Source organism: Salmo salar, chromosome 21 (assembly GCF_965601325.2).
Source record: "Salmo salar chromosome 21, fSalSal1, whole genome shotgun sequence".
NCBI lineage: Eukaryota > Metazoa > Chordata > Actinopteri > Salmoniformes > Salmonidae > Salmo > Salmo salar.
In genome coordinates, this window is record NC_138311.1 from 2,090,235 (window position 1) to 2,117,751 (window position 27,517).

At 40.7% G+C, this 27,517-nt stretch overlaps 1 protein-coding gene across 3 annotated transcripts in view; it reads left to right on the plus strand.

Annotated features, from left to right (window-relative positions):
- tbc1d4 (TBC1 domain family, member 4) overlaps nt 1-27,176 on the plus strand; it is a 160,712-nt gene extending 133,536 nt beyond the window's left edge. For all 3 annotated transcript variants that reach the window (XM_014163748.3, XM_045704356.2, XM_045704357.2), the window contains 4 exons: nt 4,116-4,275; nt 12,421-12,590; nt 13,457-13,633; nt 24,779-27,176. In XM_014163748.3, coding sequence (XP_014019223.1) covers nt 4,116-4,275; nt 12,421-12,590; nt 13,457-13,633; nt 24,779-25,018 — 747 coding nt within the window. In that variant the 3' untranslated portion in view covers nt 25,019-27,176. The remainder of the gene's footprint in view (nt 1-4,115; nt 4,276-12,420; nt 12,591-13,456; nt 13,634-24,778) is intronic.
- The last annotated feature ends 341 nt before the right edge of the window (nt 27,177-27,517 follow it).

The window sequence follows — 27,517 nt, forward strand, 5'->3', positions numbered from 1 at the left end:
TTGTTAAGGATCCCCAGCCACTCTTTCTGGGGTCCAGCAACATTAAAGCCATTAAATACAATTTAAAATATTACATAACATTTCATTTCATAACACTTCTCCCAGCACATTAGGTGTGTTCCCTCAGGCCACCGCTCTACTATCACATACAGCAAACAATAACCAACCCCATATCCAAACCTTCCAAACAGTACTGTTCGTTCTGTTAGTCTTGGCTATACAACTTTACTAGCTTAGCCATGTAGCCTGTTCTGACTGGTAAATACATAAGCAGGCGTGGTAATGTTTAATCTATCTGGCAACTCAGGGCTGATTTATGGCCAACCACTGCCCTCTTAGGCCTTTAACTGTGTTCTTATTGGGCTCTACTAAGGCCAACCCAAAGTTCACACAGGTAGAATGTTTTTCGTCATTGTTTCTTTATTTGTTCTCTATTGGCTAGCAGTGTTGACAAACCTTCCACTGCTAGTAACTGGGTGGGTAAACATTTGATTTGTGATTCTTTTTCTTTTTAAGCGCTAGCTAGGTTCAACTATCGGACTGTTCTGTCAGGGCTGGAGCATGCTTGCTTCACTTTAGGGTCATTTTCTGTCTTCATCTGTTATTCTCTTCTGTAAGGAGCCGTGTCAGGGTGAGGAAAGTAAGGTATCTGACCGTCTGTCTACTTTTAGGAGATGGCGTGGTTGGTAGCTGTTTATCTTGTTAGCTACCCTTTCTGACTGTTTTGTGTGGAGTAGGAGTAAGCTAACATCAAATCAGCTATAGGCCTATGCAGTCAGATGTTCAGGAGTAATAACTATGTAAAAACATCTAGCCAGATCCTGCATGTATGCATCCTATATGTGTATCATGTGTGTGTGCTGTGTTGTAAGTGTGTTTCAAGGCTGATGTCTGACTATGGCCATGTCCAAATAACTGTACTTGCGTTCATAGTACTCTGATTGGGAATGAGAAAATATAAATGTTTAGTATGCTTTAAATTCCAGGTTGTTATACTCATTTTGGTTCTTGATCTCGTACGAATTCGCAAAATGAACGAATGCCGGGGAACAAGCACAATTGCCCATTGGAAGATGCCTTCTCAGTAAGGATGAGCCTAGTATGTTGGTATTTTTGGAATAAACCAAATATTCCTATTTCGCCCATGGGCGGCAGAAATATATTTTAGCATAATTTAGATATTTTTCTAATTAGCAATTTCGACATTGGGTACGCTATTTGTTAGTTAGAGATGCACTATGCAGAAATCGCTTTGCCATTTCCTGGTTGCTAAAATTCTAATAGTTCGCCTAAAGTCAGTTTAGGTGGCAAAACAAGCAAGTACAGTGTAGAGAATAAATGTACCATCTAAACCGCTGTGAAATACCTTTTCCATAACCAAAAATGTTGTATTTTCAACTGTTTGAAGCTGGTATTCAAAACCAAACATAAAAGATGCAAAAATGTAACTTAAGAACGGGAAGAAGCTAAAATTAGCGCACGTAGAACAGATATACCGCTTCTTAGACTTGCTTTGAATTAGAATGACAGATCTACTGTATAACTTACATTTCTATGTGAATTTGGTCGGGTCGCCCAAAAACGTATTTATTGCAGCTTTAACTTCTCTATAATTAGATACAGTACATGCAGCTTCTCTTCTGTCATTACTTGATGCTGTATCATACTAAATAAATCCTTGCTCACCAGAATGTCATAAATCAATAGAATCACCGCATCGTCAACAATCTACTTGACATCAGTAAAGCTTTCTCTTGCATTTCTGCTTCTCTCATGGAGCAAAGACGTTTAGGGACCGGGGATATTTTCCGTGCAAAATTTCCAAATTACAGTACATAATTTTGTTGAAAAGCTCTGAAAATGTTTCTGATAGAATATGCATCCAAGATGAACTGAAATACTATGTGGTTGAAAGTGAAATACTGTCAGCTTTTATGTTGAGGGAGGGAAAAAAGCCTGTTTAGGCTACAGAACATGGTCACTATGCATGAATATTCTCAAGATGAAAGAAATAAATCATATTTCTCCACTCTTCTTCCAGAGACAAAATGTACCTTTGTTCTATAATTTTACTGCAATAATCACTTATTTCTGCAGGAGTTAATTTTACAATAGGCTAGATGTAAGGCCTACAGTCAGAGTGAATAACCATTCCAGCTATTTACTGTTCTATCTGAATTTCAAAGGTGATACTATGCAAATCTGAGCCTGTGCAGACTGCAAGAAAACAACAGTAAACGGGATATGATGTTAACATGCCACATTATCCAGTCTAAGATCAGCATATCCCAAGCATCTTATTCAGGTTTATCAAAACCAGGATACGAGCTTATTGTAAACGGGATAAGATGTTTAATTTTACAAAGGTCAAATAGGGAGTGCTTATATTTGTCCTGTTTCTCACAAGTGTGTGGTGTGAAATGGAAATGTGTTTTTTGCATATCCCACTCCTCCTGAGACAGAACGGGGTCACAGCCAGGGATCAACCATTATTGAATGCAACTCTGGAGCAATTAGGGTTAAGTGCCTATCAACAGATTTTTCACCTAGTGGGCACGAGGATTCAAACTAGCAACCTTTCAGTTACTGGCCCAACACTCTAACCGCTAGACTACCTTCTTCCCAAACTCAAACAGAATATTTGAGTATCCCAAATAATAACAGGATATTGATGTGCATGTAATCCTGGTCAGTATGGCCGTGTACGAACACCCGTATTCTAAATAGTAGGCATTTTTGGTGTGCGAAAATATAAAGTTGTGTAGTATGTGACATTTTGGAAATTGAGCAGGCTTTAAATGCCAGGATTTCATACTCATTTCAGCTTTTTATCTAGTAGTATTTTCTGCACACTATTGAAGAAGAATAGTTTTTCTAGACCCATGTGTGTTTTGACAACAGCTAATAATCACATAAGGTGATGTGCTGTACTAAAATGGATGAATGGCAGGAAATAATGTAATTGTGCTTTCTCAGTATGGATGAGCCTGGTACGTTGATGTTTGTTGCTTACTGCATTCATTTTTACTAAACGGTATGTAGTGTGATTAGTACACAGTATGTAGTTTTAGTAAGTAGTAGGCAAGACAGATTTCGGACACACTCTGTGTTCCAAATAGTATGTAGTATGATTACCGTTATTTCCGGACTATTGAGCGAACCTGAATATAAGCCGCCCCCACTGAATTAAAAAAAATATATTATTTTGAACATAAATAAGCCGCGCATGTCAATAAGCCGCAGGTGCCTACCGGTACATTGAAACAAATTAACTTTACACAGGCTTTAACGAAACACGGCTTGTAACAAAAATAAATAGGCTTTATTAACGAAACACGGCTTGTAACAAAAATAAATAGGCTTTAACGAAATACGGCTTGTAACAAAAAATAAAAAATTAGCAGTAAGCTTTAGTTGTCTTTTTGCACTGAGTCAATTCCTCACGCTGCTGTTTCCAACGTCTTATCATCGACTCATTAAGACCAAGCTCCCGTGCAGCAGCTCTATTTCCTTTTCCAACAGCCAGATCAATCGCCTTCAACTTGAAAGCTGCATCATATGCATTTCTCCGTGTCTTTGCCATGATGAGGGTGACAAAATGACTACCGTAATCAGAATGATGACGTTTGCGAGCGCTCGATTTAATCTAAACAGTAAACAAAGTTGTTTGACCTTAACCCGTTCGGCAATTTCATTGGTCTAATGAAAGCTTCATGCCGCCAAAAAACTGAGCACGTCACAGAATGTGTTTATTTATTTTTTTTTTAGAAAAAAAAAATTGAAAGCGGGAAAAATCCATATATTAGCCGCGTCATTGTTTTAAGCCGCGAGGTTCAAAGCATGGGAAAAAAGTTGCGGCTTATAGTCCGGAAATTACGGTAGTACACAGTATGTAGTTTTAGTAAGTAGTAAGCAAGACAGATTTCGGACACAGCCTCTGGCTCTCTTGGTTACATGTTAAATCAAGGTTGAATGACAATATTGATAGTCTGATCTGATTGTGGCCCCTGCATAGCCAGATGTACCTGTTTTCCAGCTGTATCTGCTGCATGTCTACCACAGATATGTACTGATCTGTGTGTGCACGTGTGTCTGTGTGTGTGTGTATATTTCAGATTCAGATGTACCAGTTGTCCAGGCTGCTGCACGACTACCACAGGGAGCTGTACAGCCACCTGGAGGAACACGAGATCTGCCCCAGCCTCTATGCAGCCCCATGGTTCCTCACACTCTTTGCCTCCCAGTTCCCACTCGGATTCGTCGCACGGATATTTGGTAAGCAACTGATTATACAGTAGGATGTATGTGCGGATTCATTGATGTTTTTCTCGACAGACTTTGTCACACATATCCACATACAAATGTTCAGTGGCTATTTTTTAATATCCCAGGTGTGCTTTGGGCTGTTACGGTAACCTTATTACTGCCACACCGGCGGTCACAAGTCATGACGGCATTCAAATTCCACATAACCGCTTAGTCACGGTAATTAGGCTTCTCCAAGCTCTGATGCTGCTGATGGTCATTAGTAGCCTACCAAACGTGCTAACTGCCTGGTACTCAGCACTCTATTGTCCCTCTAATCACTCTGACATCAATGCAAATGTAATCGAAAACTTCATGAGAGCTTATGTTGCGCAACATTTCTATAGGCTATGCAATTGCATGACAAAACAGAGTTTTGATGTCTTCTATTAAAAATTGGAGGATCCCATCAGCTTTCTATAGGCTAGGTCTTCTATATTTATTTCTCAACTTTCCTAATATTAAGAACGTTACTTATATTTACAACAGGAGTATAGCCTACCTGGCTGGCATGAAAATGAATCACAGGAAAAGTGTCCTCCATTCGCTGTTTACATTGCATTCGGAAAGTATTCAGACCCCATGACTTCTTCCACATTTTGTTAGGTTACAGCCTTATTCTAAAATGTATGCAATCTTATTTTTTTAATCAATCTACACACAATACACCATAGTGACAGTTTTTTTGTTTTTTGTGCAAATTTATGAAATATCACATTTACATAAGTATTCAGAGCCTTTGCTCAGTACTTTGTTGAAGCACCTTTGTCAGCGATTACAGCCTCAAGGCTTCTTGGGTATGACTCTACAAGCTTGGCAGACCTGTATTTGGGGAGTTTCTCCTATTCTTCTCTGCAGATCCTCTCAAGCTCTGTCAGGTTGGATGGAGAACGTCGCTGCACAGCTATTTTCAGGTCTCTCCAAAGATTTTGGATCAGGTTCAAGTCTGGGCTCTGGCTGGGCCACTCAATGACATTCATTCACTCCTGCATTGTCTTGGCTGTGTGCTTAGGGTCGTTGTCCTGTTGGAAGGTGAAACTTCGCCCCAGTCTGAGGTCCTGAGCGCTCTGGAGCAGGTTTTCATCAAGGATCTCTCTGTAGTTTGCTCCGTTCATCTTTCCCTCAATCCTGACTAGTCTCCCAGTCCCTGCAGCTGAAAAACATCCCCACAGCATGATGCTGCCATCATCATGCTTCACCGTAGGGATGGTGCCAGGTTTCCTCCAGATGTGACGCTTGGCATTCAGGCCAAAGAGTTCAATCATGGTTTCATCAAACCAGAAAATCTTGTTTCTCACGGTCTTAGAGTCCTTTAGGTGCCTTTTGGCAAATTCAAGCGGGCTGTTTTAATGTGTCTTGTACTGAGGAGTGGTTTCCGTCTGGCCATACCATGAAGGCCTGATTGGTTGAGTGCCACAGAGATGGTTGTCTTTCTCCACAGAGGAACTCTGGAGCTCTGTCAAAGTGACTATCTGGTTCTTGGACACCTTCCTGACCAAGGCCCTTCTCCCCCAATTGCTCAGTTCGGCTGGGCGGCCAGCTCTAGGAAGAGACTTGGCGGTTCCAAACTTCTTCCATTTAAGAATGATGGAGGCCACTGTGTTCTTGGGGACCTTCAATGCTGCAGAAATTTGTTGGTACCCTTCCCCAGATCTGTGCCTTGACACAATCCTGTCTCAAAGCTCTATGGACAATTCCTTCGACCTAATGGCTTGGTTGCTCTGTCAACTGTGGGACCTTATATAAACAGGTGTGTGCCTTACCAATCAATTGAATTTACCACAGGTGGATTCCAATCAAGTTGTACAAACATCTCAAGGATGATCAATGGAAACAGGATGGACCTGAGTTCAATTTTGAGTCTCATAGCAAAGGGTCTGAATACTCAAATAACTAAGGTATTTCTGTTTTTTATTTGTAAGAAACTTGCAAACATTTTTAAAAACCTGTTTTCGTTTTGTCATTAAAGGGTATTGTGTGTAGATTGATAAGGCTATAACGTAACAAAATGTGGAAAAAGTCAAGGGGTCTGAATACTTTCCGAATGCACTTTCTAGACAGGTGCATGATAATGGTCCATTCTAAATCAAAACAAATTTCACACACATATTATTTAGTATATGTAAAGACAAGATTAAATCAAGAATAGTCTGATGGGTGACAATATTAGCCTGTCACTTGTGAATTATATATTGTCACTGAATGAAGCACAGCTAGTAAGGCAAGAAACAGCGTGTGCCTTTTTTTTTTTGGACTTCATATCATAGTCGCACACCTCATGTAGCCTAGCCTAAAGGTTTAAATAACTTCTTAAAATTAAGCACATAAATCCACTTTACAATGGGTGTAGAGCCTAACTGGCATATGCAGCGTGTGAGTTTTAAGATTGTGGAAGATTATTTTCACCATAATACACCTTTATAATAACAGCATTACAGGCATTATCGCAATTGTGGTCACTTTCGAGAAGGGTGGTTTCCTGATTAATTGGTTGCATTTTGGAACATTCGCACTTATAGCCTACTGCAGCGTGCGCATTGCTGGGCTTATATTGTGAAAAAAATAGTTTATCAACATTTTAAGCTAAACGTTCTGATCTGTTGTGTCAGTCACATTGCTAAAAAAAAAAGTAGTGGTTGTATTAACCTGTTAGGGCTAGGGGGCAGTATTGACACGGCCGGATAAAAAACGTACCCGATTTAATCTGGTTACTACTCCTGCCCAGTAACTAGAATATGCATATAATTATTGGCGTTGGATAGAAAACACCCTAAAGTTTCTAAAACTGTTTGAATGGTGTCTGTGAGTATAACAGAACTCAAATGGCAGGCCAAAACCTGAGAAGATTCCATGCAGGAAGTGGCCTGTCTGACCAGTTGAGTTTCATCTTGGCTCTTTTTATTGAAGACTGAGGATCTTTGCAATAACGTGACACTTCCTACGGCTCCCATAGGCTCTCAGAGCCCGGGAAAAAGCTGAACGATATCGAGGCAGCCTCTGGCTGAAACACATTATCGCTTTTGGCAAGTGGCCGATCAGAGTACTATGGGCTTAGGCGCGTGCCCGAGTCGACCGAATGCTTTATTTTCTTTTGTCTGTTTACCTAAACGCAGATTTCCGGTCGGAATATTATCGCTTTTTTATGAGAAAAATGGCATAAAAATTGATTTTAAACAGCGGGTGACATGCCTCGAAGTACGGTAATGGAATATTTAGAATTTTTTTGTCACGAATTGCGCCATGCTCGTCACCCTTATTTACCCTTTCGGATAGTGTCTTGAACGCACGAACAAAACGCCGCTGTTTGGATATAACTATGGATTATTTTGAACCAAACCAACATTTGTTATTGAAGTAGAAGTCCTGGGAGTGCATTCTGACGAAGACAGCAAAGGTAATAACATTTTTCTTATAGTAAATCTGACTTTGGTGAGTGCTAAACTTGCTGGGTGTCTAAATAGCTAGCCCTGTGATGCCGGGCTATCTACTGAGAATATTGCAAAATGTGCTTTCACCAAAAAGCTATTTTAAAATCGGACATATCGAGTGCATAGAGGAGTTCTGTATCTATAATTCTTAAAATAATTGTTATGCTTTTTGTGAACGTTTATCGTGAGTAATTTAGTCAATTCACCGGCAGTGTTTGGTGGGAATGCTAGTCACATGCTAGTCACATGCTAATGTAAAAAGCTGTTTTTTGATATAAATATGAACTTGATTGAACAAAACATGCATGTATTGTATAACATAATGTCCTAGGTGTGTCATCTGATGAAGATCATCAAAGGTTAGTGCTGCATTTAGCTGTGGTTTGGGTTTATGTGACATTATATGCTAGCTTGAAAAATGGGTGTCTGATTATTTCTGGCTGGGTACTCTGCTGACATAATCTAATGTTTTGCTTTCGTTGTAAAGCCTTTTTGAAATCGGACAGTGTGGTTAGATTAACGAGAGTCTTGTCTTTAAAATGGTGTAAAATAGTCGTATGTTTGAAAAATTTAAGTTTTAGCATTTTTGAGGTTTTTGAATAACGCGCCACGGGATTACACTGGCTGTTACATAGGTGGGACGATTTGGTGCCACCTACCCTAGAGAAGTTAATTTGGGATCTATCGCATACCAGAACTGTCCCAGATTATTTTGGGAATATTTCTATCTCGCACAGAATAGAATAGGCAACTTTTGTACTATGGGGGATACAGGAGTGATTTTATCATGTAAATCTTGGTGGGGCAAACAAAAAAAATCTAATTCATGATGCATGCCAGCAAAGCCATTACATAGCACAACACTAAACGATACATTCATTGCGCTATAACAGTAAACAAACTGTTAGGGTCTACATAAAGCTGTCCCAACAGCAGAGCTTTCTTTTCAGCAACATGGAGTGAATCTTTACCACCGCTATACCTGGCTATCAGCGGAGACTTGTCCGGCAGCGAAACAGTTAATTCAAGCTTATTTAAAAAATATAGCTGATATGGCTGACTTGCTTAAACAAATGTGGTTTCTACTGACAATTGAGATGTACAAACTATGGCATAAGAGAACGACGAGCGGATGAGAGGCAATCCGTAATTTTGATTAAGACAATGAGCAAGCTAGGATGGGCGTACTCAATATAACTATTTGTTCAGACAGAATTCAGAACATGGGCTGTTCTTACACTATTCTCCCTGTACACCAAGTCAGAACCATAGGATAAATAAAGGGGGCACATAAGCAGACACTGAAAGCTCTTACAATATTCGATGATTACATTTCTCTAAAACAGGCTTTAGGCTACAAGTGGACCATCAAGTCAGAACAAACTATGAAATAACACATATGGAATCATGCAAAGCTGTCATCAAAGCAAAGGGTGGATACTTTGAAGAATCTCAAATATAAAATATATTTTGATTTGTCTAACACTTTTTTGGTTACTACATTATTCCATATGTGTTATTTCATAGTTTTCACTATTATTCTACAATGTAGAAAATAGTAAAAATAAACAAAAACCCTGAAATGAGTGGGTGTGTCCAAACTTTTGTCTGGTACTAATATATATATATTATTTTTTTTGCTAAACAGATGGGGCTCTGCTGTTCGTTAGGCCTATTCATCTTGTTGGCTGACGACTAGTAAATGTGGACAGTTCTTCCAACATCTTCAATATGTGCCTCGCAATTCGATAAGGTTGCGAACAGTCGCATCCCGATGTGTCTGTCTTCACTTGTAGCCTGTGAGAAGGACCCGATCACGTGAGGGGCATTGGCTAATAAGAATTGAGATATCTGAGCAAGCCATGTGAGTGAGAAGTGCTTCAGAGCATGCAGCCGGGAGAAGGGAATTATAAATATTATCAGCCCAAGGGCACAACGACCATTGGCCGCAAAAGGCATACCTTTTTTTAGGGGGCATTACAACCACCAAAGTGATGCCACCGGGAAATTTGAGGCATTAGCAAATGCTTGTCAAACTGTGAATGAGAGACTGATGAAGTGTGTGCAGCCTGTGCAAAAACAAAGCAGAGTTTATGCCTTTCATGCGACTTTTTTAAAATCATGCAGCCTCAGAATGTATAAAAAATCAAAACATATAGCCCAATGTTTGTATCACAACTAAAGTTGCATAAATAACTCTAAATTAAGCATATAGGAGTGGCTGTTTCTTTGTTAACCACTCAACACAGAATAGCCATGTGCGAACTCCCTCAAATCGTTTGGAGAAAATATCCTTTCTATTTTATTCAGCTTTGTTCAATTGCATTCTTCATACTAGAAAATAGTATAAAATAATGCCACGGACTTCTAAGCAAATCTAATCTGCTAAGTACCCCACAGCCATATGGTATCGCCAGATCACGACCTAACATGAGGACAACTCAGAGTACGCTATTGTGTTCTTATGAAATGGACTACATTTTCTTCATATCATGTTTCTTTAGATATGTCTAAAATAAATATTGGATTTATTGTGATGCCGTAGGCTATATTACATGGCTTTATTACACTTTTTAAAATGTAGATGTTCCAAAGGCCTGCATCAGTGGCTTGTTGGCAATATGTGGAAGCCAGGAGATGCTAAGTGTGTTTATGTCAATTACCGTGAGACCGGCAGTTATTTGCTTGACAATCACTGGCTGACAAAATTTCATGACCGCCACAGTCCTAGGTATGCCACTGTACTTCCTCAATTGTGTGTAAACCTGTGGCTTACAGTCAATTTCACACCCTTATCTTCACTAGAGGTCGACCGATTAATCGGAATGGCCGATTAATTAGGGCCGATTTCAAGTTTTCATAACAACCGGTAATCGGTATTTTTGGCCACCGATTTGCCGATAAAAAAAAAAATATATATATATATATATATATATATATATATATATATATATATATATTTTTTTTTTAAACCTTTATTTAACTAGGCAAGTCAGTTAAAGAACAAGTTCTTATTTTCAATGACGGCCTAGGAACGGTAGGTTAACTGCCTTGTTCAGGGGCATAACGACAGATTTTTACCTTGTCAGCTTGGGGATGCAACCTTACGTTAACTAGCCCAACGCTCTAACCACCTGCTTTACATTGCCAAGGTAAGTTGCTAGCTAGCATTAAACTTATCTTATAAAAAACAATCAATCAATCATAAACACTAGTTAACTACACATGGTTGATGATATTACTAGTTTATCTAGCCTGTCCTGCTTTGCATATAATCGATGTGGTGCGCATTCGCGAAAAAGGACTGTCTTTGCTCCGACGTGTACCTAACCATAAACATCAATGTCTTTCTTAAAATCAATACACAAGTATATATTTTTAAACCTGCACATTTAGTTAATATTGCCTGCTAACATGAATTTATTTTAACTAGGGAAAATGTGTCACTTCTCTTGCAAACAGAGTCAGGGTATATGCAGCAGTTTGGGCCGCCTGGCTTGTTGCGAACTGTGAAGACTATTTCTTCCTAACAAAGACAGCCAACTTCGCCAAACGGGGATGATTTAACAAAAGCGCATTTGCGAAAAAAAGCACAATCGTTGCACGACTGTACCTAACCATAAACATCAATGCCTTTCTTAAAATCAATACACAGAAGTATATATTTTTAAACCTGCATATTTAGCTAAAAGAAATCCAGGTTAGCAGGCAATATTAACCAGGTGAAATTGTGTCAGTTCTCTTGCGTTCATTGCACGCAGAATCAGGGTATACAGAATAGTCGACGCGTCATAATTCCTGTAATAACTTGCGGCTGAACTTGAAAGGGGTTCCTTCGTTATTTTACCGTTCATGTCTTCCATAGAGAATGTCTTGATCTACTTCAAATAAGGTCTGTGTTTTGTGCTTAAACCGCCTTGCCGTTTTGATACCCGTGTAAATCTCACTAGGTAACGTTTGTCAACATATTTTCATAAATCCACTCTACTCTAATTATCCTCGCTTATATTGATCAGAGTTATATCCTATGGATATCTACACAGTTATAAAATTGGCAAGGTGGTGTAAGCCTAAACCAAACATAGACCTTATTTTAAGTTAATCTAAAAATATCCTATGGAATAAATGAAGGAACCGCTTTTCAGATTTTGCTAGAAGGTGTCATGGGAATTATGACTCGCACTTTGGTAGTCAATTCTTACCATGCCCATTATTAAAATAGGATTTCCTGCATATAGAAATTACAGTTTTTGTTTTCAGCATTCATCACAGGTAACTTAAACTCTATTTTTATTTTTCAAACAGTTGAGAGTATTTGTCTCCTAAGCAGACCCTTCAGTATCGTTGTCACTTCAGAGCGGGGGGGGGGGGGTGTGTGTGTGTGTGTGTGTGTGTGTGTGTGGTGTGTGTGTGTGTGTGTGTGTGTGTGTGTGTATACACATATAAAAAAAAATAATAATAATAATAATCGTCCGATTAATCGATATCGGCTGTTTTTTGCCCCCCCAATAATCGGTATCGGTATCGGCTGCGGAAAATCATAATCGGCCGACCTCTAATCTTCACACTATTTTACTCACATTGAATCAGAATTACATTGAATAAGAAAAACTGTTTGCTGTTTTTCCTGCCTTCTCTGTTCTCTCACACACACACACCCATTCAGTCTCTGTGTTCTATGTTATAGATATCCTATTTGCCCAGGGGAGTGAAGTGATCTTTAAGGTGGCTCTGTGTCTACTGAGCAGTCACGAAGGGGAGATAGTGGAGTGTGATAGCTTCGAGACCATCGTGGACTACCTGAAAACTACAATTCCCAACCTCACCCACACCCAGATGGAGGAAACCATCTCAAAGGTACAGATGGGGGGGGAGACATTAAAAGTGAGCATTCACTGTTGGTGGTATATAGTGAATAGGGTGACATTTGGGATGCACACGTGTAGTCTTGGGATGCACAAAATTGAGATTCTCCATTGAAAGTGCTAGGTTTAATCTGGGTCTGGGAAACTGGCCCTACATTTACATTATATGGGGCCCTTGAGTAAGGCACTTAACCCTGAACTCCATAGATGTCGTGTGTGTGTGTGTGTGTGTGTGTGTGTGTGTGTGTGTGTGTGTGTGTGTGTGTGTGTGTGTGTGTGTGTGTGTGTGTGTGTGTGTGTGTGTGTGTGTGTGTGTGTGTGTGTGTGTGTGTTGTCTCGTCTCGTCTCGGGGTTGGGCAGAGCAAAGAGACACATTTTCGTTTCAACAATGAACAATAAAGCACTATTTTATTTGATTATGTAGCTCTATGTGTATTGTGTAGCTAAAACCCATGAGTGCTCTATATTTATGACTTTGGCCATAAATATAGAGAGAGGTTGTGGAAGAGGCAAGCCACTAGGGCCTGCTCTATTTTATGACAACAATCCATAACAGAGCACATGACACACACCCTGCCCAAGGGGGACTGTAAAGACCTTTTTGTGGCTCTTGATTTGCTTTAATGGGATACACACAGGCTGTGCTTATGTCTTATGAGTAGCAGATCTGGGTTCAAATGTTTATTGAAAGGTCGTGAGTAAACTCCAGCACTGATTTAATTTTTCTTTTTCTTGTTTTTTTTAACTTATTACCTGACTGTACAGGTGTTTGACTTTCTCTTCGGGGTTGCCAGAAGTTGATGTTTTTCAACTCTGGGTTGCCAGGTATATATTCTTTGTAATTATGTGGGTTGCCAGGTGTTGGACATGGACATCTCGAAGCAGCTACATGCATATGAGGTTGAGTACCACGTGCTGCAGGACGAGACGGTGGATGCTGTGCTCCAGTCAAACAACTCAGACCGCCTGGATAAACTGGAGAAGACCAACAACCAGCTGAAGAAACAGAACATGGATCTGCTGGAGAAACTACAGGTGGGAAACTGGCTCAATTTAATTCAAACTTTATTGTTTCCTCAGGGCAATTCATTTTGCTTTCCAGGAGTACATAAGACACAATATAGTCCAAAAAGCCATCTTACCCCAGATTCTATTCTACTCTTTACATTATGAATATCCCAGAAAAAGAAAGAGGAGCACTCAAATGTCAGCAATGATCTTTTCTGCTGCACTGCTTCAGTCTGCCAGTAGATGTCACCAGAGCACAACCCTAAACACAGTATAAGAAAGAAAAAGGAATGAGTCTCAATTCTCTGTCCAAGGAATTCTCCCTTTTTAATCCATACTGTAGACCATTAAAAGTCTGTCTGTCTGTCTGCAGATGAGGTCACAGCTGAGGAATCGCAGGGATTAAGGTTTGACACAGATTTGGAGAGTGAAACCCCTTAGTAAATGTTAACAGGAAACAGAGAACATACTAGTCTTAATGTTTCTACTGTGTTTTTAAACAGGCACACACACGCCAGATGCACACACACGCATGCACACACACCCACACGACACAGCCACTCAGTCAATCATTTACCTACTACTTTGTCCCATATCGTTATTCTTCTGAAAACATGGTCGAGATCAGGGGTGTCAAACTCATTCCACGGAGGGCCGAGTGTCTACAGGTTTTTGTTTTTTACTTTCATTAAGACCTAGACAGCCAGGTGAGGAGAGTTCCTTACTAATCAGTGACCTTAATTCATCAATCAAGTACAAGGGAGGAGCGAAAACATGCAGACACTCGGCCCTCCGTGCAATGAGTTTGACACGAGTTTTCCTGTATTAGGGCTTTGAATTGCCAGGACCTCACAATACAATATTATCACGGAACTTAGGTGCCAAAACGATATGTATTGCGATTCTCACGATTATATATGTTATATACATACACTTAGGTTGGAGTCATTTAAACTCATTCTCGTTTTGGCAAGTCGGTTAGGACAACTTCTTTGTGCATGACACAAGTAATTTTTCCAACAATTGTTTACAGACAGATAATTTCACTTATAATTCACTGTATCACAATTCCAGTGGGTCAGAAGTTTACATATACTAAGTTGACTTTGCCTTTAAACAGCTTGGAAAATTCCAGAAAATGATGTCATGGCTTTAGAAGCTTCTGATAGGCTAATTGACATCATTTGAGTCAATTGGAGGTGTACCTGTGGATGTATTTCAAGGCCAACCTTCAAACTCAGTGCCTCTTTGCTTGACATCATGGGGAAATCAAAAGAAATCAGCCAAGACCTCAGAAAAAAATAGTAGACCACCACAAGTCTGGTTCATCCTTGGGAGCAATTTCCAAACGCCTGAAGGTACCACGTTCATCTGTACAAACAATAGAACACAAGTATTAACACCATGGGACCACGCAGCCGTCATACTGCTCAGGAAGGAGACGCGTTCTGTCTCTTAGAGATGAACGTACTTTGGTGTGAAAAGTGCAAATTAATCCCAGAACAATAGCAAAGGACCTTGTGAAGATGCTGGAGGAAATAGGTACAAAAGTATCTATATCCACAGACAAAACGAGTCCTATATTGACATAACCTGAAAAGGCCGCTCAGCAAGGAAGAAGCCACTGCTCCAAAATGGCCATAACAAAGCCAGATTACGGTTTGCAACTGCAGATGGGGAAAAATATCATACTTTTTGGAGAAATATCCTCTGGTCTGATGAAACAAAAATGGAACTGTTTGGCCATAATGACCATCGTTTGGTGGAAAAAGGGGGAGACTTGCAAGCCGAAGAACACCATCCCAACTGTGAGGCACGGGGGTGGCAGCATCATGTTGTGGGGGTGCTTTGCTGCAGGAGGGCATGGTGCACTTCACAAAATAGATGGCATCATGAGGATGGAAAATGATGTGGATATATTGAAGCAACATCTCAAGACATCAGTCAGGAAGTTAAAGCTTGGTCACAAATGGGTCTTCCAAATGGACAATGACCCCAAGCATACTTCCAAAGTTATGGTAAAATGGCTTAAGTACAACAAAGTCAAGGTATTGGAATGGCCATCACAAAGCCCTGACCTCAGTCCTATAGAAAAGTTGTGGGCAGAACTGAAAAAGCGTGTGCGAGCAAGGAGGCCTACAAACCTGACTCAGTTACACCAGCTCTGTCAGGAGGAATGGGCCAAAATTCACCCAAATTATTGTGGGAAGCTTGTGGAAGGCTACCCGAAATGTTTGACCCAAGTTAAACAATTTAAAGGCAATGCTACCAAATACGAATTCAGTGTATGTAAACTTCTGACCCACTGGGAATGTGATGAAAGAAATAAAAGCTGAAATAAATCATTCTCGCTACTATTATTCTGATATTTCACGTTCTTAAAATAAAGTGGTGATCCTAACTGACCTAAAACAGGGAATTTTTACTAGGATTAAATGTCAGGAATTGTGAAAAACTGAGTTTAAATGTATTTGGCTAAAGTGTATGTAAACTTCCGACTTCAACTGTACATGGCCAAGATGTTCAAACGTTCATAGATGACCAGCAGGGTCAGATAATAATAATCATAGTGGTTGTAGAGGGTGCAACAGGTCAGCACCTCAGGAGTAATGTCAGTTGGCTTTTCATAGCCGATCATTCAGAGTTAGAGACAGCAGGTGCAGTAGAGAGAGAGTCTAAAACAGCAGGTCCGGGACAAGGTAGTACATCCAGTGAAAAGGTCAGGGTTTCATAGCCGCAGGCAGAACAGTTGAAACTGGACCAGCAGTGCGACCAGGTGGACTGGGGACAGCAAATAGTCATCAAGGCCAGGTAGTCCTGAGGCATGGTCCTAGGGCTCAGGTCCTCTGAGAGAAAGTGAGAAAGAGAGAGATAAAAAGGTAGAGAGAGAATTAGAGGGAGCATACTTAAATTCACACAGGACACTGGATAAGACAGGAGAAATACTCCAGATATAACAGACTGACCCTAGCCCCCTGACACAAACTATTGCAGCATAAATACTGGGGCCTGAGAAAGGAGGGGTCGGGAGACACTGTGGCACCGTCCGACGATATCCCCGGACAAGGCCAAACAGGCAGGATATGACCCCACCCACTTTGCCGAAGCACAGCCCCCACACCACTAGAGGGATATCTTCAACCACCAACTTACTACCCTGAGACAAGGCCGAGTATAGCCCATGAAGATCTCCCCAACGGCATGAACCCGAGGGGGGCGCCAACCCGGACAGGAAGATCACATCAGTGACTCAACCCACTCAAGTGACGCACCCCTCCTAGGGACGGCATGAAAGAGCACCTGTGAAGCAGCCCCCGTAATAGGGTTAGAGGCAGAGAATCCCAATGGAGAGAGGGGAACTGGCCAGGCAGAGACAGCAAGGGCAGTTCGTCGCTCCAATGCCTTTCAGTTCACCATCACACCCCTGGGCCAGACTACACTTTAGCACGGACAACTCCTGCCAGTCTGCACGGCGCAATTCAACCCAGAGCTTATTGGACTTATTTTTCTCCATATCCCCGGATTCCTACTGCAAGCTCTGAACCTCTTCACCTGGATCATCGCAGCTATCTAGCTGCTATCCGATTGGCTTCTCCTGGCTAACGTCTCTGTCCCGAAGCAAGCACCAATTAGCCAATAGATTTTAGACAGCGGCTGACATGCTTCGAAGTACGGTAATGGAATATTTAGAAAAAAGTTTGTCACGAATTGCGCCATGCTCGTCACCCTTATTTACCCTTTCGGATAGTGTCTTGAACGCACGAACAAAACGCCGCTATTTGGATATAACAATGGATTATTTGGGACCAAACCAACATTTGTTATTGAAGTAGAAGTCCTGGGAGTGCATTCTGACGAAGAACAGCAAAGGTAATAACATTTTTCTTATAGTAAATCTGACTTTGGTGAGTGCTAAACTTGGTGGGTGTCTAAATAGCTAGCCCTGTGATGCCGGGCTATCTACTTAGAATATTGCAAAATGTGCTTTCACCGAAAAGCTATTTTAAAATCGGACATATCGAGTGCATAGAGGAGTTCTGTATCTATAATTCTTAAAATAATTGTTATGTTTTTTGTGAACGTTTATCGTGAGTAATTTAGTAAATTCACCGGCAGTGTTCGGTCGGAATGCTAGTCACATGCTAGTCACATGCTAATGTAAAAAGCTGGTTTTTGATATAAATATGAACTTGATTGAACAAAACATGCATGTATTGTATAACATAATGTCCTAGGGTTGTCATCTGATGAAGATCATCAAAGGTTAGTGCTGCATTTAGCTGTGGTTTGGGTTTATGTGACATTATATGCTAGCTTGAAAAATGGGTGTCTGATTATTTCTGGCTGGGTACTCTGCTGACATAATCTAATGTTTTGCTTTCGTTGTAAAGCCTTTTTGAAATCGGACAGTGTGGTTAGATTAACGAGAGTCTTGTCTTTAAAATGGTGTAAAATAGTCATATGTTTGAAAAATTGAAGTTTTTGCATTTTTTTAGGTTTTTGAATATCGCGCCACGGGATTACACTGGCTGTTGAGTAGGTGGGACGCGTCCCACCTAGCCCATAGAGGTTAACACCCCGGCCATCCTACCATCTAAACTTGATGCCCTCAATCTCACACAATTTATCAATGAACCTACCAGGTACAACCCCAAATCCGTAAACACAGGCACACTTATAGATATCATCCTAACCAACCTGCCCTCCAAATACACCTATGCTGTCTTCAACCAGGATCTCAGCAATCACTGCCTCATTGTTTGCGTCCATAATGGGTCTGCGGTCAAATGACCACCCCGCATCACTATCAAATTCTCCCTAAAACACTTCAGTGAGCAGGCCTTTCTAATCGACCTGGCCCGGGTAACCTGGAAGGATATTGACCTCATTCCGTCAGTAGAAGATGCCTGGTTACTCTTTAAAAGTTTTCAAACAGAAATTTGCATCCTGCAGCACAAACTCCAAAAGGTTCTGGGACACTGTAAAGTCCAAGGAGAATTTGAGCACCTCCTCCCAGCTGCCCACTGCACTGAGGCTAGGAAACACTGTCACCACCAATAAAGCCAAGATAATTGAGCATTTTAATAAGCATTATTCTACGGCTGGCCATGCTTTCCACCTGGCCACCCCTACCCTGGTCAACAGCCCTGCACCCCCCACAGCAACTTGCCCAAGCCTCCCCCATTTCCCCTTCAACCAAATCCAGATAGCTGATGTTCTGAAAGAGCTGCAAAATCTGGACCCCTACAAATCAGCAGGGCTAGACAATCTGGACCCTCTCTTTCTAAAATTATCAGCCGAAATTGTTGCAACTAGAGGTCGACCGATTAATCGGAATGGCCGATTAATTAGGGCCGATTTCAAGTTTTCATAACAACCGGTAATCGGTATTTTTGGCCACCGATTTGCCGATTTAAAAAAAAAAAAAAAAAAAAGAAAAATATATATATATATATATATATATATATATATATATATATATATATATATATATTTTTTTTTAAAACCTTTATTTAACTAGGCAAGTCAGTTAAAGAACAAGTTCTTATTTTCAATGACGGCCTAGGAACGGTGGGTTAACTGCCTTGTTCAGGGGCATAACGACAGATTTTTACCTTGTCAGCTTGGGGATGCAACCTTACGTTAACTAGCCCAACGCTCTAACCACCTGCTTTACATTGCCAAGGTAAGTTGCTAGCTAGCATTAAACTTATCTTATAAAAAAAACAATCAATCAATCATAAACACTAGTTAACTACACATGGTTGATGATATTACTAGTTTATCTAGCCTGTCCTGCTTTGCATATAATCGATGTGGTGCGCATTCGCGAAAAAGGACTGTCTTTGCTCCGACGTGTACCTAACCATAAATATCAATGTCTTTCTTAAAATCAATACACAAGTATATATTTTTAAACCTGCACATTTAGTTAATATTGCCTGCTAACATTAATTTATTTTAACTAGGGAAAATGTGTCACTTCTCTTGCAAACAGAGTCAGGGTATATGCAGCAGTTTGGGCCGCCTGGCTTGTTGCGAACTGTGAAGACTATTTCTTCCTAACAAAGACAGCCAACTTCGCCAAACGGGGATGATTTAACAAAAGCGCATTTGTGAAAAAAAGCACAATCGTTGCACGACTGTACCTAACCATAAAAATCAATGCCTTTCTTAAAATCAATACACAGAAGTATATATTTTTAAACCTGCATATTTAGCTAAAAGAAATCCAGGTTAGCAGGCAATATTAACCAGGTGAAATTGTGTCAGTTCTCTTGCGTTCATTGCACGCAGAATCAGGGTATACAGAATCTGGCTCGTTGCGAACTAATTTGCCAGAATTTTACGGAACTATGAAATTACATTGTAGGTTGTGCAATGTAACAGGAATATTTAGACTTATGGATGCCACCCGTTAGATAAAATACGTAACGGTTCCGTATGTCACTGAAAGAATAATGTTTTCGAGATGATAGTTTCCGGATTTTACCATATTAATGACCTAAGGTTTATTATATTATAGTTAAGTCTATGAATAGATATTTGATAGAGCAGTCTGACTGAGCGGTGGTAGGCAGCAGCAGGCTCGTAATAGTCAAAGGTATATGGTTTAGAGAGAAATAGTCGACGCGTCATAATTCCTGTAATAACTTGCGGCTGAACTTGAAAGGGGTTCCTTCGTTATTTTACCGTTCATGTCTTCCATAGAGAATGTCTTGATCTACTTCAACTAAGGTCTGTGTTTTGTGCTTAAACCGCCTTGCCGTTTTGATACCCGTGTAAATCTCACTAGGTAACGTTTGTCAACATATTTTCATAAATCCACTCTACTCTAATTATCCTCGCTTATATTGATCAGAGTTATATCCTATGGATATCTACACAGTTATAAAATTGGCAAGGTGGTGTAAGCCTAAACCAAACATAGACCTTATTTTAAGTTAATCTAAAAATATCCTATGGAATAAATGAAGGAACCGCTTTTCAGATTTTGCTAGAAGGTGTCATGGGAATTATGACTCGCACTTTGGTAGTCAATTCTTACCATGCCCATTATTAAAATAGGATTTCCTGCATATAGAAATTACAGTTTTTGTTTTCAGCATTCATCACAGGTAACTTAAACTCTATTTTTATTTTTCAAACAGTTGAGAGTATTTGTCTCCTAAGCAGACTCTTCAGTATCGTTGTCACTTCAGAGCTGTGTGTGTGTGTGTGTGTGTGTGTGTGTGTGTGTGTGTGTATATATACACATATAAAAAAATCATAATAATAATCGTCCGATTAAGCGATATCGGCCTTTTTGGCCCTCCAATAATCGGCATCGGCGTTGAAAAATCATAATCGGTCGACCTCTAGTTGCAAGCCCTATTACTTGCCTGTTCAACTTCTCTTTCGTATCATCTGAGATCCCCAAATATTGGAAAGCTGCCACGGTCATCCCCCTCTTCAAAGGGGGAGACACTCTAGACCCAAACTGCTACAGACCTATATCTATCCTACCCTGCCTTTCTAAGGTCTTCGAAAGCCAAGTTAATAAACAGATCACCAACCATTTTCGAATCCCACCGTACCTTCTCCACTATGCAATCTGGTTTCTGAGCTGGTCATGGGTGCACCTCAGCCACGCTCAAGGTCCTAAACGATATCATAACCTCCATCAATAAGAGACAATACTGTGCAGCCGTATTCATCGACCTGGCTAAGGCTTTCGACTCTGTCAATCACCACATTCTTATCGGCAGACTCAACAGCCTTGGTTTCTCAATTGACTGCCTCGCCTGGTTCACCAACTACTTCTCAGACAGAGTTCAGTGTGTCAAATTGGAGGGCCTGTTGTCCGGACCTCTGGCAGTCTCTATGTTGGTGCCACAGGGTTCAATTCTCGGGCCGACTCTTTTCTCTGTATACATCAATGATGTCGCTCTGCTGGTGATTCTCTGATCCACCTCTACGCAGACGATACCTTTCTGTATACTTCTGGCCCTTCTTTGGACACTGTGTTAACTAACCTCCAGACGAGCTTCAATGCCATACAACTCTCCTTCCGTGGCCTCCAACTGCTCTTAAATGCAAGTAAAACTAAATGTATGCTCTTCAACCGATCGCTACCATCACCTGCCCGCCCGTCCAGCATCACTACTCTGGACGGTTCTGACTTAGAATATGTGGACATCTACAAATACCTAGGTGTCTGGTTAGACTGTAAACTCTCCTTCCAGACTCACATTAAGCATCTCCAATCCAAAATGAAATCTTGAATTGGCTTCCTATTTCGCAACAAAGCATCCTTCACTCATTCTTCCAAACATACCCTCGTAAAACTGACTATCCTACCGATCCTTGACTTTGGCGATGTCATTTACAAAATAGCCTTCAACACTCTACTCAGCAAATTGGATGCAGTCTACCACAGTGCCATCCGTTTTGTCACCAAAGCCCCATATACTACCCACCACTGCGACCTGTATGCTCTCGTTGGCTGGCCCTCGCTTCATATTTGTTGCCAAACCCACTGGCTCCAGGTCATCTATAAGTCTTTGCTAGGTAAAGCCCCGCCTTATCTCAGCTCACTGGTCACCATAGCAGCAACCACCCGTAGCACGCGGTCCAGTAGGTATATTTCACTGGTCACCCCCAAAGCCAATTCCTCCTTTGGCCGCCTCTCCTTACAGTTCTCTGCTGCCAATGACTGGAAAGAATTGCAAAAATCACTGAAGTTGGAGACTCATATCTCCCTCACTAACTTTAAGCACCAGCTGTCAGAGCAGCTCACAGATCACTGCACCTGTTCATTGCCCATCTGTAAATAGCACCTCCAACTACCTCATCCCCATACTGTTTTTTTGCTCCTTTGCAACCCAGTATCTCTACTTGCACATTCATCTTCTACACATCTATCACTCCAGTGTTTAATTGCTAAATTGTAATTATTTCGCCACTATGGCCTATTAATTGCCTTACCTCCCTTATCTTACCTCATTTGCATACTGTTATAGACTTTTTTCCCATTGTGTTATTGGCTGTGTGTTTGTTTATTCCATGTGTAACTCTGTTGTGTCGCACTGCTTTGCTTTATCTTGGCCAGGATGCAGTTGTAAATCAGAACTTGTTCTCAACTGTTTACCTGTTTAAATAAAGGTGAAATAAAAAAAACTCAATCATAGGACCTACTGAAGAGATGAGTCTTCAATAAAAACGTAAAGGTTGAGACCGAGTCTGCGTCTCTCACATGGATTGGCAGACCATTCCATAAAAATTGAGCTCTATAGGAGAAGCCCTGCCTCCAGCTGTTTGCTTAGAAATTCTAGGGACAATTAGGAGGCCTGCATCGTGTGACCATAGCATACGTGTAGATATGTACGGCAGGACCGAATCAGAGAGATAGGTAGGAACATGTAATGCTTTGTAGGTTAGCAGTAAAACCTTGAAATCAGCCCTAGCCTTAACAGGAAGCCAGTGTAGAGAGGCTAGCACTGGAGTAATATGATAAAATATTTTGGTTCTAGTCAGGATTCTAGCAGCTGTATTTAGCACTAACTGAAGTTTATTCAGTGCTTTATCCGGGTAGCCGGAAAGTAGAGCATTGCAGTAGCCTAATCTAGAAGTGACAAAAGCATGTATTAATTTTTTGGCATCGTTTTTGTACAGAAAGTTTAATTTTTGCAATGTTACATAGATGGAAAAAAGCTGTCCTTGAAACAGTCTTGATGTGTTCGTCAAAAGAGAGATCAGGGTCCAGAGTAACGCCGAGGTCCTTCACAGTTTTATTTGAGATGACTGTACAACCATCAAGATTAATTGTCAGATCCAACAGAAGATCCCTTTGTTTCTTGGGACCTAGAACTAGCATCTCGGTTTTGTCCCAAATTTAAAAGTAAAACATTTGCCACCATCCACTTCCTTATGTCTGAAACACAGGCTTCCAGGTAAGGCAATTTTGGGGCTTCACCATGTTTCATCGAAATGTACAGCTGTGTATCGTCCGCATAACAGTGAAAGTTAACATTATGTTTCCAAATGACATCACCAAGAGTATTACGTTCTCCCCTCGGGTGTAGCTCGTCTGAGGAGGAGACGTAAATGCCTGGGCCTAAACACACAAGGTAAACCAGATGAAAGGGGAAGAAATGTGGGGTGTAATGAGCAAAAATAACCAGACCACAACCAGAACTCAATGTTAGCCCTCAGGGGGTGTTTAGTAAAGTAATTAAATAAACAATATAAAACACCCATAAATAATCAGTAAGAAAACAAAAAAAACAACCACAACCAGGGAAGGTAAGAGAAGGGAATGTTTGGGATCGGGGTCCAAGTACGTGGGAATGTACACCCATGGGCAGATCTACCTTTTCCCCTCTCCAGGACCTAGGTAGGGTGGAGTACCTCAGGAGGACAGGCTGAAACACAAACAAAGAAATTAGCACAAATCATCAAACAAAACAAGTGTCCTCTCTCTCAACCCCCCCCCCTTCTCACACGGCAAACAGATATCCTCTCTTCAATCAGCTACAGCCACGCCCACCATCGTCAGCCGCAACTCGGTACACCTGTTATGCCTAGGACACAAACACACTAACATGGGAAAATGGGGAGCAAGAAAAACGTAACACGTAACAAAGAGGTAAAATATATAGTGAAACAATAGTGGTCCTTAAACGGAACCTTGAGGAACACCGAAATTTACAGGGTTTTAGAGACAAACTGATATCTTTCCGACAGATAAGATCTAAACCAGGCCAGTACCTGTCCGTGTAGACCAATTTGGGTTTCCAATCTCCAAAAGAATGTGGTGATCGATGGTATCAAAAGCAGCATTAAGGTCTAGGAGCACGAGGACAGATGCAGAGCCTTGGTCTGACGCCATTAAAAGGTAATTTACCACCTTCACGAGTGCAGTCTGCTATAATGGGGTCTAAAACCAGACTGAAGCGTATACGTTGTTTGTCTTCAGGAAGGCAGTGAGTTGCTGTGCTACCGCCAGCTAACACTAGCTCTAAGATTTGCCATTGCTTTAGGTTTGTTAAAATAGAGCCCAAAGTATCAATATAATGTAATCCAAAGTAATATCGCAATATGTAACTATTTATTTATTCCCCATCACTACCCTCTATGCACCCATCCCATGTGTTAGTCTAAAATCATCCATTCTCCTCTTCTTTCTCCAAGGCGGCACGTCAGAAGATCCAGAGCCTGGAGGCCACTGTGGAGAACTTCCTGTCACGCGAGTCCAAGATGAAGCACATGATCCGCTCGCTGGAGCAGGAGCGCCAGTCCTACCAGAAGACTATTGAGCGCATGCGCACCTGCCTTCCCCCGGACGCCCTGGCTGACGTGGAGATGACCCACATGGTCAAGCCTGCCCAGGGGCCAAACGGCAAGGCCAAGCCCACTGCCAAGAAGCCCTAATGGGGGAAGAGTGGAAGGCAAAGGTGAGGGAGAGACTCTGGAGAATGGACAGGTAGATGGATATTACTGACATAGAGAAAGGACTCTGACGATGGATGGATAGAATTTCTGAATTTGAAAACTAAACTTTATTGGGACTATTTACATTTGTGAAACTGTTTAGCCATACATGTTTAGGCCCTGTAATTGTGTCTATATGTGTTGTTGTTTTAAGACAGGTGGTGTAGTTCCTATGTGATGTGTCGCCATTTCGACAGACAGACACTGACAGTATGGCAATGTGGTCTGTTTTGAATGTGCTGTGTGTGCCTGCGTGCGTGTGTCTGTGTGCGCGCACACAGGAAACAAGAAGAGTATAAAGAAGGTTCACAGTCTCTGTTAGGCTGGAGAACAGACTGAGTTGAATGTCACTGCTCACACACCACAAACAGCTGACATCATGGACAGACACTTTTTCATTATGTTCCAGGACAGTACACACACACACACACACACACACACACACACACACACACACACACACACACACTGTCTTCAGGACTTTCTCTCTTCCTTCATACTGTTTTATCCCACCTTCACATCTGAGTCATATTCTCCAATGATTCTGATTGAAAAGAGAGAACAAGTAAAGAGAATAATAAAAAAATTAAATAAGCTCTAGTCTGACATCGACTGTTAAATGCTGACCTGCCTGCAGCTGAATTTCTTTTATTTTTTTATCTAAGTTGAATGTTGAATATTGTTGCAAACAGTGTTACACTGTTCACTTTTTTGTATTGTGAACCAAAAACAATTACTGAAAGTTGACCAAGTGGACATGTAGCATATTTGGGTCTTTGTAATATGGATGATTTCTATTATTTGCTTTCTGAAATGTTGAAACAATGTTTATTTTTGATTGTCAATCTGTCAATTGTGTGTGCACAATGTAGGAACAGTTATGTTTCACAGAGTTGATACGAATACGACCAGCACTCCATGTGGAATTACTTTGAATTAGGCTACTGCAGCCGATCCACACACATTTAAGGTTGACGAAGCCTATCCAACATGATCCCTCGTCATCAACTAGCCTGTAACCATCGAGGTGATGGCTTTACCACAACCCTTTCACAATCAGTCAACACACACAGAACTGAATGGTGATGTTTTTCAATAGCTACTTAAAATTAAGCAGCATATCCCACATTTCACAATTTTTTTAAATAAATTGATATGTTTTTAGTTAGGATAAATCAAGTCTAATCAATTTAAGAAACCTTTTTAAAACTCAAACACAATTACATTTCCTGATGTGCAGGAAAATCCTTGCGACATCAGAGTGGTCAAATTAAGATATTACATCTGTATGACACTGGCTTCACTTATGCGACGGTTCTTCGTCGTCGTTGTGGAAATTGCTTATGTAACGCTTATTTCTTTTTGATATCAGTGCTTTTCTTAGGGTGGGCGTTGGTTGTGGTTGCATTGTTATTTGCCTTAATGTACTCTCTCCTGTACTGCCTTTGGAACCAAAGAGGTTTTAATGCTTTCGTTGCTAAATGGTTAGCAACCAGAAGTGTATTATAATTCATGCAAGTGTTTTTTCTTCTTCTATTTAATCAAATGATCACTGTTACTATTTCAGTGCTGTTTTTCAACACTGTCAGCGTTTAATTGTTTCAAAATGTGTTTTCATGTTAAACAAGCTAAAAATAGATCTAGTTCTGGGTCATACAAAGACAACCGTCCTTTTGCTATCTAGAGATTCATGTCTTACAAAGATGCTCCATTGGAAATATAGGCTGGCCAATCATCATTGATCATCAGAGAATGAACTAGATTAAAGTCATGTTCTTGTGTTAACACAAAAGTGCCAAATAAAAGCATGAATACAGTCTTCCTTATCTACCCTGAATCGGAGATAAGCTTATGACCGTGATTGAGGGTGATATAAGGGAAGCCCTAATGGCTGGCTTGAGTGTTTGCAATGTTCATTATCTTACTGTTGCGTCTGTGTAGGTAGCCTACATCATCGCATTGTTCATTCACTACTATGGAATAACGCCGATTGTGTTGAATTAATGTCGATTGCCTGTTTTTGTTGAAATGAGGCCTCACAAAGAAAAATGTCACGTGTACTTCAATAAATCACACCTTCACTGCCTTTTTCTATTCACCTGTGTCTCGAGTGATTTCTTTCACTTAAAATAATTGTAAATAATTTTTTTAACTGCATTCTAATTTCAGAAAATGTCCATAATATATCTGCATTAATCAAATCTAATATTATTTGTCACATGCGCCGAATACAACAGGTGTTGACCTTACCGTGAAATGCTTACTTACGAGCCCTTAACCAGCAATTGAGTTAAAAAATAGAGTTAAAAATAATATTTACTAAATAAAGTAAAAAATAATAAAAAGTAACAATAAAATAACAATAACGAGGCTATATACTGGGGGTACTGGTACCGAGTCAATGTGCGGGGGTACAGGTTAGTCGAGGTAATTTGTACA